At 38.7% G+C, this 13,468-nt stretch overlaps 2 protein-coding genes across 4 annotated transcripts in view; both read left to right on the top strand.

The window, feature by feature from the left end:
• LOC127427261 (protein kinase C epsilon type-like) overlaps positions 1-10,450 on the top strand; it is a 114,140-nt gene extending 103,690 nt beyond the window's left edge. For both annotated transcript variants that reach the window (XM_051674748.1, XM_051674747.1), the window contains exons 12-15: positions 2,666-2,804; positions 4,145-4,333; positions 6,423-6,569; positions 7,944-10,450. In XM_051674748.1, coding sequence (XP_051530708.1) covers positions 2,666-2,804; positions 4,145-4,333; positions 6,423-6,569; positions 7,944-8,090 — 622 coding nt within the window. In that variant the 3' untranslated portion in view covers positions 8,091-10,450. The remainder of the gene's footprint in view (positions 1-2,665; positions 2,805-4,144; positions 4,334-6,422; positions 6,570-7,943) is intronic.
• A 1,005-nt stretch (positions 10,451-11,455) lies between these two features.
• The window catches only part of LOC127427260 (endothelial PAS domain-containing protein 1-like), a 28,432-nt gene continuing 26,419 nt past the window's right edge, over positions 11,456-13,468 (top strand). The window contains exon 1 of one of the 2 annotated variants that reach the window (XM_051674745.1): positions 11,456-11,749. In XM_051674745.1, coding sequence (XP_051530705.1) covers positions 11,724-11,749 — 26 coding nt within the window. In that variant the 5' untranslated portion in view covers positions 11,456-11,723. The remainder of the gene's footprint in view (positions 11,750-13,468) is intronic. The other variant, XM_051674746.1, reaches the window with a different exon arrangement.

Raw genomic sequence — 13,468 nt, 5'->3', positions numbered from 1 at the left:
TGTTATCTTTTAGCCAATCGGCTCATTCACATGTAACATGTTAAGCCAATCGGCTCGCATGCCGTAAGCTGATTGGTTCTCTGACTAGTTATCAGATAGCCAATCATCTTACGTTTCTTTCCTTGTGTTTTATTTAAATGGCACAAATTTGCAGTTAAGCTGGTTTCTCTGCAGTGCTGTGAGTTTTCTCTGAAACCAACCTCCACCCCAGCTTCCACCTGCCTAGATCTGCTACACAGGGATTGTTTATGTCTATGTTTGCAGCAGCATTTAAAACATGCTTTGTCTCATTGTGCAGTGCATCAGCATGTCCACATGCTAACTCCATATGTATGTGTTATTCTAGAAGTGGCAAGTCTTCGTACTTGCTCTGCAGCAGCAGCAGCCTAGCAGATCTTGTCCGCCAAGACCAATATCCTATAAATATGTCACACCCACATTCACATGCTAAATCTTTCCGAGAGTTGGCATGACTGAACTATCACTAAGTAGTAATGAAGTTCAATTACTCAAGTACTTTATACCCCTGCTGGAGTGTCAGTGTCTGTGTGGACTGAAGCTCAAGAGCGCATAGAAGGCAGTTCCCTCGAAATATTGACCTGAATATGCGGTCACCAGGCTCAGTTAGACTTTTTCTCAATAATTTTTTCACTTCTTGTCTTTATTTTGCTCAAACACACTGAGAGAAAACAGGATTTATCAGGCATGACAATCAGATTAGCTCCTCTGAACATTCCTGCTTGTGTTCAGGTCCCAGCCAGTTTGTCCAGGTGTGTGTAACATACAAACTCACACACAGTATGCACATGCAGAGGAAAACACTGGTGTCCTGTACATACCTGTTAGTTATGAGGTATATACAAATCACTGTACATACAGTGGGGTTCATAGAGTCCACTTATGAAAATGCTTTTATATTTTCCTTAATATGTGGTATGTCCCTTTTTGGTTTAATGACACCATGCATTGAGTTGGCATGAACTCCACAAGTTTGTGTGAAACCTGATGATCCATGTTATCCCAGCATGATTTGAAAATGTTACAAAGAGAATCTTGTGTGCTTCAATTAAAGCAAGGAAATCTGACCTTTCTTACATAGGAGTTAACAAATTTGCATATTAAATTTGTGCCCCACTTAAATATTTCATTTTACATCACAATGTTTTTTTGTTTTACATTTTTCAAAATCCAAAAACGTAGCGAATTTCCAAGTTTAAATCAGATTTTGAATGCAGGTTTTTAACATGGTCTCAGACTTTTGAACCCTACTGTATTTAGATTATTAAACATTAGTATTAGTTTATGCATTTCTGCAGATTTGTTTTTATGAAATAAGCTGTCTGATCATCCAAATCCTTGCAGAGACACTGCACATGATCACTTGACTGACATGGTCGACATGTCTCATTTGAACTTGTCAAACTGCCGTGTGACCCCACTGACTATAAGAAATGTTTTTTTTTTTTTTTACGTTTTGAAGAAGTCCTTTGCCACTAAATGCTCTCGGCCAGATTCCGCAGTATCCTGACTGACACGTAATGAGATCTCATCCTTTAACCTTTAAAATGGCCTTATAAATCTCCATCCTCTCTCCATGTGCTTTTTCGAATCTATAGCACTGAGCACAAACATCCCCCTGTGCAAAACAGGCTAACTGCACTGGGGCAACTTGGACAAGTCTCTGCAATTCAGATATTATCATGTGCTCTTTGTGAACTGTTCAGCTACATTGCTTGAGTCTTCTATAACACGAAGCACTATTGCTAACCCATACCTATGTCCTTTAGCATCTTAAGCATAGATTTTGAACAAAGGTAGTGCTGTCAAATGTGTGTTTATGTTCACACAATCATGTGTGGCTATGATAGTTTGGAAGTATGGGGTGAATTTCATGAAAACATGCCTAGGTCATTCTCCTCACAAAATCAAATGGAAAAGTTAAGAAATTATACTTTGCATAAAAAAATAAAGCCTATTTTTGGTGCATATAATATAGCAAATAATAGTCTTCATTTTCTTTAAGCAAAAAGCATAATATAATTTCTTCTTTCTTTTGATTTTAGGGTGAAATATGACCCATACATGTTCTTAACATTCACCCATAAAAATATTTTGGGATGGGGAGGGTAGTGCTGATGGGACACAGAGATGAAATCTGCCATCCTGGGTGGTCTGTTGGGTAAGGCCCCTGTATTGGCACAGCAATGGAAATATACAGCCACTCGTTGCTATTGTTCACCTTATGCTTATATGTATACTGTAGGTCTTAATACTGTCATAAGCCACACTAAGCTGTGTGATTTTGCTCATGTGAAGATGTTTTTTATACCTTTGAAAGCGGTCTTCAAAGACTGTGGTACACTATGTTAGGTATTCTCGAAATCAAGACTAACATGCAGCAATCTCAGGAATGGAACAGTTAGCAGGTTGAGTTATAAATTAAGCACATTGCCTTGTGTTTGGTCTACTGAACTTTCAGGCCCTCAAGGTCCCTCAGATCAGCTGTCAGCTTTTCTCACAAGCATGCTGACCCCTTCACAACATTGCTTTAAAGGGCTCTACAATTTATTTAAAAGGAAATTTTAAGCTAGACACAAAATGTGAATTATGGTCTAATTGTGTCTCATTCTTCCGTTTTGTCATTTTAAATTTCCTGTCACTGCAGAGACCTGAAGCTGGACAACATTCTGTTGGATGCTGAAGGGCACTGTAAACTGGCCGACTTTGGGATGTGTAAGGAGGGCATTCTGAATGGCATCACAACCACCACCTTCTGCGGGACCCCTGACTACATCGCCCCTGAGGTACAACCCCATGACACTTCCCTACAAAGCCAAAAAACAGTAACTGCGTCACCACTGAAACTGAGATAAATGGCTTCTAAGTTTTTTGATTGGCCAACCAAATGTGGATTATAAAATAGTATCTCCTTTTTCTCTGAATCTGAGCATAGTTGAGCCAGACTTCTCTTCCACAGAACAGATCATAGTCTAAGAGGCCCATTTTGACACGATTACAGTCATGACAACTCCCTGAAAAATTTTGCTTGTTAATGCAGGTATGACATATTGATATGATATTGGTCTTGGCAGACTAGATCTGCTACACTGCTGCTGCAGTGCAGGTAAGAGACTTGCTACTGCTAGAAAATACACAGACATACTGATTTAAGCATGTGGACATGCTGCTGCTACTGCAGAATTAGACAAAACGCAAGACATGCTTCATCAAGCCTGTATGAACATGCTGTTGCACAAACAGACATTACAAACAATCCCCCAACAAAGCAAGGAAGCTGCTCACAACACAAAACACAACCCCCCACTCCAACCATGCAGATCTATCATCAAGACTTGTGTACTGCTGCTGCTCTGAAGAGCCACATGCTCTGAGTATATGCTAGCTAGCTGTGCCAAATGGATAGCTAGGTGTGCCAAATGGCTTAAACAGCTAGTGACCTGACTCATAATGTGAGTTTATTTAGTTAGTGACATAGACTAGCAATGTGTGGATTTATTTAATCTAATTACCTAAAATAGCATGTTCCAGCCAGATTTGGCTAAGGCTTACCTTGTTAAAGACGCACTTCTATGGATCATGGCCATGATAGAAGAAAAGCCCCAGAAAACCACCTAATAAAAAAAAAACATTTCAGAAAAATAACTCTCACAGCACGCTGCAGTGAAACCGGCTTGTCTGCAAAACGGAGCAATTTAAATGTTACACAAAAAGAGAGAGAGACACAAATAGATTGGCTACACGATAACATGCCAATGGACCAATCAGCTTACACCATGCGAGCCAACTATCTAAAAGATAATAAGTTCAATGAATATATTAGCTTGTGGCACATAGGTGTCATGGCTGAACTTAGGTCATTTTGACAAAATGTGTTGGTACTGCCTTTTGTAGGGCAGTACTGTTGCGCTGTGCTTCTGTAGCTGAGCTGGAAGAGAATGGCACTTGCCATGCCAAGCTTATTGGTTTGATTCTCAAGAAACAAACCCATCAAATGATTGAAGTGTTGGCCAAATGCATAATTGTTCACGTAAATGTCATACATTCAGCCTAGAAATAAAAAATGAGGAAAACCAACAGCAGTGGTTTTTCACATCATCTTTACACAGATCTTTATCTCTTTCAGATTCTGCAAGAGTTGGAGTACGGCCCATCTGTGGATTGGTGGGCTTTGGGCGTGCTCATGTATGAGATGATGGCTGGTCAACCTCCATTTGAAGCTGACAATGAGGATGACCTGTTTGAGTCCATTCTCCACGACGACGTGCTTTATCCCGTGTGGCTCAGCAAAGAAGCAGTCAGCATTCTGAAAGCTGTAAGTGGCCCATTTTCTTTCTCTTGACATGATTTCTTCTGTTTGTCAATGCGGTTTGCGGTTGGCCCATTTGTCATTTCTTATTCTACCTCTCTTCCTAATCTTCTCTCTTCTTGCTGCTTTGGGCTTCACTGTATGGTCATGTGCCCGGCTGCACTTGCTCTTTGTTCATTTCCTCCCACTTTCCCTGTTTTCCTCAGTCATCCTCCTTCCATCCCTGTGTTCTGGTACTTCCAACTTACACATACATGTGTCCAATACAAGTTAAGCTCAATCAACAGCATTTGTTGCATAATGTTGATTACCACAAAAAGTTATTTGGACTCATCCCTTTATTTTAAAAAAAGCAAAAATCACGGTTACAGTAAAGGGGCAACCACAATACACTTTGCGCTCCATTCACTCCTATTCAAACGCATCCGAACACAGGAGGCCAGAAATTTCATTCAGCGATGCGTACTAAAGTTTAAGCTTGGTGTACTCTGAACTGCAAATCTGGATGACGAGAGGGCGCATGGCCAATAGAAGATCGAAATGTCTATAGCCGCTTGACCTGTGTTGGATTGTGGGTAGTGCTGGAGCCTATCCCAGCTGTTTCAGGCCAAAGGCAGGGAAAAACCCTGGACAGGTGGCCAGTGCATCACAGGACTGAGACACACAAGCATATGCATTCACACTCACACTCTCACCTACGGGCAATTTAGAGTTTCCAATTCACTTGACCTGCATGTTTTTGGACTCCGGAGCACCCAGAGGAAACCCACGTGAACACAGGATGAACATGCACACTCCACACAGAAAGGGCCTGGGTGAGCCGGGACTCGAACAGGGGACCTTCTTGCTGTGAGGCGACGGTGTGATGGTGATTTTTTTTATTTGTGAAGTGTTATTTATTGAAACCAGAATCCCACCAGTGTCACATCATATTCTTATCCATTGTGTTGTTCGAAAAAATTAGCGCTCAAAGCCAATTGTGACCGCTCCTTAAAGGAAAATTCTCTCATCATGTACTCGCACTCATGCCATCCAAGATGTGTATGACTTTCTATCTTCTGCTGAACACAAACAAAGACTTGAAGAATATTTCAGCTCTGTAGGTTCTCACAATGCAAGTGAATGATGGCCAGAACTTTGAAGCTCCAAATAGCACAAAAAGTCAACAAAAGAAATCTATCCAACTCCAGTGGTTCAATCCATGACTTCAGAAGCTATATGATAGGTGTGGGTGAGTGATCAATCTCCGCTTTCACATTCTTCTTCTTTCGTTTTTGGTGATTCGCATTCTTTGTGCATATTGACACCTACTGGGCAGGATGGGTGGCAAAATTTATAGTAAAAAAATGGCTTGAATATTGATCTGTTTCTCACCCACACCTATTGTATTGCTGCTGAAGATATAGATTGAACCACTGGAGTCTTATGGATTACTTTTATGCTGCCTTTATATGCTTTTTGGAGCTTCAAAATGTTGGTACCAATTTATTTGCATTGTGAGGACCAACAGAGCTGAAATATTCTTCTAAAAATCTCTGTGTTCAGCGGAAGAAAGACAGTCATACGCATCTGTGATGGCATGAGGGTGAGTAAATGAGGAGAGAATTTTCATTTCTGGGTGAACTATCCCAAACTATCACATCGGGGCTTCTTTACACAGATAAAGTTAGTTTTAGTGCCTCACTGTAACTGCAGTTTGTTTTTTTTTATATAAAGGAAGGTCGTCAACATTTTTTTTTTTTTTTTTTTTTTTACGTTAGCAAGAAATGTTCATTGAGGTTATCTTGTACTGAACCTGGAGCATTCCTTTAATACAGATTGACAGGATTTCATGTGATTTGTTTCCAATTATCTAATGTTTTGTGAAATAAAAATCACCTGAAACCTGTCAGCCACTGAAACCAGCCATTTGTCACAGAATATTTGATTACTTCCAACCTCTCTCCAAAATTCAGTACACTATACTATGTATAAAGTTATGACATTTTAAGTCCTTACTTGCACCTTCATTGTTCATAGCCCTTTTCTTAGCCCTCACAGCCCCTTTTTCTGAATTATCTTACACATTACATTCAATGTTTTCTCTTTTTTTCAGTTCATGACAAAGAGCCCCAATAAGCGTTTGGGATGTGTGGTGACCCAGGGGTTGGAGGAAGCCATCAAAGTCCACCCCTTCTTCAGAGAGATTGACTGGGTGTTGCTGGAGCAGAGGAAAATCAAACCGCCCTTTAAACCTCGCATCGTAAGTTTACCTGCGTTCTCAAACATGGAAACTAACACACACAGTCACAAAGTACTTGCTATGATAACACATCACAACTGCTCAGTTCATACACATTTTTTCTCCAAAAAACACTAACACAGAATGCACACTTTGACTTTATTTCTTATGTTCCTCTGTCTTTAGCGTTTGTGGTGTAGACTGAAAGTCCGATGCCACAACGGCACTTCTCGACTTCTGCTTTCCCATGGTGGGGGGAAGGGCTGAGGGTGTTGTGTTTGTGTGTATGTCTACGCGTGAGTGTGTATATGTACACAAGTGGGTGCGCTTTAGATAGAGAGGTCACAAAGAGGTTAAGGGAAAAGACGGCCGCCACTTGATCTCTTGTCCTCTGAATAACTTTGAGCTTTCACCACTGTGGCTTACCAACCAACTCTCTACATTTACATATGCACCTGCTGAACTTAAAGCAGTTGTTCACCCAAAAATGAAAATTCTGTCATCATTTACTCACCCTCATGGTGTTCCAAATGACCTTAATTCGTCCATGGAAAACAAAGAATGTTTGACAAGCAAACATTTTTAAGAATGTGCTTGTCGCTCTTTTCCATGTAATTACTATAAATGGAGACTGGAGCTTTTGAGCTTTTATAAAGATGCAAAATACCACTGAAGTTGTATTTTATATTTTTGCGTTATATTTCAAGTCTTCTGAAGTCATACGATAGCTTTGGGTGAGAAATAAACCAAAATTTAAGTCATTATTCACTGAAAATGTAGACATCCACCCCAGCTCTTTTTTGCGTGTTCATATGACATTTAATGAGAGAACTGCATTAACAATGTCTGGTTTGAGAACAAATTATTCAGACCGGTTTTGTGAACCAGATAATGCGATTAACTGAAAAGAACAATTTGTTCACAAACTTCTCTCATGAACTCCAATATCCACATCAAGGAAAACTAGGGCAATTGTCAAGATTTTCAGTGAATAAAGACTAAATTTAAGTCTTTTATCATGCAAAGCTATCATATGAATTTAAGGGCTCCTTTTTGAAGCTTGAAAGTAGTTGCATAGACCTCAGTCATTGTTATTGCATGGAAAATAGCAACCAGAACTTTCTTCAAAATTTCTTCTTTTGTGTTCCACAAAAGATCAAAGTCAAACGGGTTTAAATAAAGCATCATTAGTAAATGATGACAGAATTTTCGTATTTTGGTGAACTATTTTCCTTTAACTGAAAATCTTCTCTGATTCTTAGAACGGCACATGAGAGAAATCCTGAAAAAGCCATTCAGGTCTAACCTGATTTTATTATTATTTTGTAGAGGTTGCCCTCAATAAAACCTTATAAAAACATGTTTTTCTGTTCATCTGTCTCTCTCTCGTTGTAGAAGACCAAGCGTGATGTGAATAACTTCGACCAGGACTTCACTCGCGAGGACCCAGTGCTCACACCTGTGGACGATGCCATCATAAAACAAATCAACCAGGATGAATTCAAGGGCTTCTCATACTTTGGAGAGGAGGCTTCATCTTAAAGCCAGTTCAAATCAGTTCAAATCAAACACACATGAAACATACCCACATCAGCATGCAATACATAATTAATGCACACTCCACAGATGTGCTGAAGACACCACAGGGCTCCAACCGGAGCAGAAGAGCCAGTCCCTGTGTCTGGAATTCAGTTCTCCTTTACTGCTGTTTTTGTTCCTTTTTTCTTCTCTGTTTCTCCAAAAGAAAAACATTTGTACTGCATATTCACATGACAGTGGATCTCATCCCAGGCCTCTACAGTAATGTTACTGTAATGTTTCAAAAAGCTACTAGTTTGAAAACCAATCAGAAAAGAATGTCCTCCAGAGCCCCAGAAGGAAGGGTCAGAACGTACTACCTTAAACCAAATTGATGATACCAATGATTGTACTACCATGTGGACAACAGTCAGGTCTCTGTACTGTCTGTTGGAAAGTTTCAGAGGTTGTGCCCTTGAGGAAGAATATACCCTGCATATGTGACAATGAATGACACATGTTGTGCTGTGCAATCAAATGCCTTTGTATATTCAGGTGACATTTTGGGAACAACTTTATAAAACATACAAAGACATGCGTGTGTGATTATACAGTATATATATATATATATACACACACACACACACACACACACACACACACACACACACACACACACATACACACACAGTATATTCCATGAAAGTGTTATGAAGGCCCATTTGGAATGATAACCTGCTGTATATGGGTTGTGTTACAATGTGTTCTGGTGTGTGCATGACATGTATGTGTCTGTGTGCATGTGTTTGCATGAATGAGAGTGGGAGGCTTTGCCCTCCTGAAGCTGTACAATTTTTCTTGTTTTCATGTTGTTTCGCAATGGCTTTTCCTTTTGCGCTTGACTGTGTAAAGGCTGCTGTGTGTGTGTATGTGAATGTGGTGCCCTGCTGCTATACATAAGAAAGTATAGTTGTGGGAAAACAGACCAGCACCCATAGCTCTCTGGTCTTTTTGTACAGATGACGTGTACAAAGTATTTTCCCCTAAGCCCATGAAAACTTCGTAGAGTAGGTAATTGTTGCATGGTCTTGCAAACTGTGTTGTTATTGAGTAGCATAAGTCTATGGAAAGAAAAACATTTTGATACCTATGTGCAATACCCTGAACACATTTTCCCCATTCTTTCTTTTTTTTCTTTCTCTATCTTTTTTTGTTTGTTTGTTTTTTTTGTCAATTTCTCTGATGTGGACAGATTTTCTGGTCTCGAACAGTGAAGAGTGAGTGCTCCATAGGTTAGAGCTTCAGTAAAGGCTTTCTCTCTCACTTACACTTTCTGTTGCTGGTTACATCTCTTTATGCTACTTTTGTGTATATAGTGTGCTGAAATGCATAAGCTGTGGAATGTAGTGGAATAATGTGTGAGCTCTTAATTTATTCAATATACATGTAGCTATGCTTCCCTTTGTGTCAGCAAGTCAGTCATTTCCCTGTCTTTTTGTGTTCTTTTATTTCAGACAATTAAGCCTTGATGCACACATCCACACATCTTTTGACCAAACTATTCATTCTTGATTTAACATTTTCTTGTGGACGTCCTGTAGATAAATCATTTATTTGTAAAATGTGAAAGACTCTATAGAAGAAAAGGGTACATTTCAGGCGTACTAATTAAAACCTTCTGGAATGTGATTACTTTTGCTTTAGCAGTTCCATGGCAATTTCAAAAAGTGTAATTTTATAAGTGTTATTTTAGATTGCTGTGCTTTTCTCTAAAGTTCCTTTTTGATTTCACTTGTTCAATGTTTCACTGTTTCATTGCATTTTTTTTTTTTCTGTGACTGTGGGTTTATTTTGGTAGCTAGGTCAATGTTTCTGATTGTCATTGAAGCCTTTTCTCTTGCAGGCACCTTCCTGTCTCTCGCCCTCCGCAGCCTGTCTCGCCGTACCATGCCAAATGTCTCGTCAGTGCTTCAGCTTTTTTTTACCCCTTTGTTTCCTTATGAATTGTAAAGGAATGAACTTGATATATAGGAAGCATCCATGGTCTGTCTTTTAAAGTCAAACAAAGTAAATAAACTAAACTAAGAATTACCTCTTAAACTATGTGCAAAGATTTCTCTGGCTGAATATTGAATATTTGCACATACAGTATTAAAATACATAAATGTTTCATATGTATGATAGTGCTGTATAATATAGGCTACATCTGGTATTGAACTTTAGTTTCTGTATGGTGAAGCTTAATGTGCACCAAGGTATTTCAATTCTGGAGACACTAGCATTATCTCATTGTAAGCATTCCACTATGTGCCAAATGTACTGTCATCTAAAGGATGTGAATGTTTTTGTTTTTTGTTTTTTTTATCCTATTAAAGCCCAAGATATATGAAAAATGCAGTCTTTGGTGATATGTTGAAAAAATAGGCTACTGTATGCACAAACAAACACATACAAAGTAAACAAGACATCAAATTCCAAAGTTAGGTGTGTATGTGCTTTGTTCAGTGCAGATGGATGTCATGCAAGCTATAGCCTACTTCAAAAGTCATTCAGATGGTCTAAGTGGAAATGTTTGGGATGTGCAGAAGCAGAAATGTGGCTCTCTAAATACTGTGTTCAAGACACAAACATAATTAGGCCTGTTGTTTTCCATCAACAAAGCAAAAGCGCATGCACACGACTTGCCTTCCATATTTTTAAAAGTCGGAAAATGGCTTAAGGCAGGGGTGTCAAACTCAGTTCCTGGAGGGGCCTGCAGAGTTTAGTTCCAGCCCTGCTCCAAAATGCCTCCTTGTAATCTTCAAGCACTCCTGAAGACCTTGGTAAGCTGCTTCAGGTGTGTTTAATTAGGGTTGGAGCTAAACTCTGCTGGACTGTGGCCCTACAGGAACCGAGTTTGACACCCCTGGCTTAAGGGGATGTTTTGAAAGACTGTTTGTATGATATATTCCGGTATATGCAACATTGAGCTTCTGATCTGCATTTTTAATTGGGAACAAGTCTAGGACAGAGCTGAGCTAGAGTTAGGCTAAATCAACTGTTGCAATTCAGCCGTCCTGGATAAGAAGCTGTACTACAATGTTATTTTCCCATGGTCAATGGTCACTGTTGTTTGCTTGTCCGCTTTCAAATATTAATATTCAGCACTTATCTCACTTTAAACTTTTGCTGATTTGCCTTCTTTTTGGACACTCACGTGGGTTGGGTTTCTTATTTTTTGTTTTCTATCGGACTCATAAAATGACCTTTTTTCTTGGACCAAAGTCGCACAGAACTCGCGCGGCGCGCGTCCACGTGAGAGGCTCGATGACGCGCGCTGAGGGGCAGGCGCGAGATGAGTGAAGTGCACCAATCAGTGCGCACAGATTTGACGAGTTCACGAGTTCATTACCTATCAGACCAGCTTCCAGTCCGGTGCGTGTCACTTTGGAGAGGTAGTGCAATCCTCGGCAGTGTTCTGAGACTGCGCTAACCGCTCCGGTCTTTACTGGAAATGTCATGAGAATGGGCATTACGGAGAAGAGATAAAACAAAACCTATCATCGTTCCTCTGGGTTATCTGTGACAAGGCACGCGTTTAAAGTATTTCTTTTCGGAAAAGTTGAGTGAATTCGTTTTAAGCAGGAAAAACTCGGTTGTCTTCTGCATTGGCCCATCATGACAGCCGAGAGAGAGAAAAAGAGGTAAGAGAATACATTTATTACTTTTAATCATTAATTGTTTGTTATTATGTCTTGTGTTGTTTACAGTTGGTTTCAGATGCTTGGGCAAGATTTGATATATAGCGCAATATTACGGACTAAATAGTAGGATAAACTCCGCAACTTTCTACTAATAAAACTCAGAAACGCAACAAAACTGCCTGGGACTTGTATTTGTTCTGGTTCGATTTTAATTGTTATTTATTTTATTATTTATTATTATTATTATTATTATTATTATTATTATTGTTACCTATTATTATTATTATTATTATTATTATTATTATTATTATCATCATCATCATCAAAACTGTGATCTCCCCCACAATTTCTTTTTTGCTATTTTTGCGTCGCTCTTGTTAATTACTTTTAAAAGTTATTATTTCCAGAGCTGCATGGCAGCAGTTAACAGAAGCACCCCATATCAAGAAATAAAAACTATGGCTTTTTTTATTTTTAAGCATTATTGATCAATATGTAGCCTTTTTATGATATTAATACTACATGGCAAAAAAAAAAAAAATGCTTATGTTCATAAAGATTTAGCGCAATGGTTTTGCACATATTTATAGAGTCTAAGAATAACAATAAGTAGCTAACAGTTAAATATTAAGCGAAGTTTTAAATGTTGGGATGAAACTGTACGGCACAAACACACTAAAGCCTTATCGGGATCTTATCTCTAACTTGAGCAACAGAGTAAAATCAAATATAGGGGAGACCAGGGGCAGTTGTAACACCGCTATTTGCTCCAATCATAAACAAGCGACAGTGATGCACGTCCACAAAGACCCTCTTTCTGCATGCTGAAGATCAGCAGCGTCTTCACACCAATGCACATTTTTTTTATACCCCAAATCATTGTGTGAGTTTTCATGCAAATGAAACCAAAATAGTCATGTTTTGGATTAGTTGGCTATCATTTGGCATGACTGGCATGTGTCAGTGCTGAAGTGTTTTGCCAGTATATCCAAAATCTTCATGGTTGACAGGGTGGGGTCAGTTGTAATAGTATTACAATTATAACTGACCCCATTCATCTGCCATGAGAAAACAGATGAAAGAGATTATATTAACCTTAACACTGATTTTATAGTTAGTGAAAATAACTACTATTAAGATACTACTGATTAAGATTTGGATTAAGCTGATTAAGTTTTACAGTGGACACACAAATGATACACTAATGGGAGTACAATGCATGTATGTCGAGAAAGCCTTTGGTAATGTCCAAAAAATTTGCATCTTTCTTAAACAGGCTTAATGAAACTAGATGTTACAACTGACCCCATACTACACTGGTTGGGTCAATTGTAACATTTCACTTGCTTGACTTTTATCTAGAATATCTTCAAATATTTTCAAGGTATAAATATTTGGTTGGTACTAATATTTAACATATATATATATACACTGTATATTCATAACAATTGTCCTGATTGTTTTTTGTTTTTTTCTGTTGCAACAGATTGAAAACAATTTAAAGTATATTTTCTTAATTTTGCAGATAAAATAAACATGAGTTTACGAAAACTATTTTGCATTTTTTAGTCAGTATTGAGTAGTCTGTATTTAGTCTGTATTTTATTGACTGTAATTCTCTGTTTTCTTCACCTCAAAATAGCAACTGTGACTGGAGATCTGTTTGTCAGTTTAATATTAAGTATTAACTTTTTCATGTATGTTTCAGTCATCATAATG

Source organism: Myxocyprinus asiaticus, chromosome 36 (genome assembly GCF_019703515.2).
Source record: "Myxocyprinus asiaticus isolate MX2 ecotype Aquarium Trade chromosome 36, UBuf_Myxa_2, whole genome shotgun sequence".
NCBI classification, from domain to species: Eukaryota; Metazoa; Chordata; class Actinopteri; order Cypriniformes; family Catostomidae; genus Myxocyprinus; species Myxocyprinus asiaticus.
The sequence above is the reverse complement of the archived record's forward strand: the minus strand, read 5'-3'. Positions and strand labels throughout refer to the sequence as shown.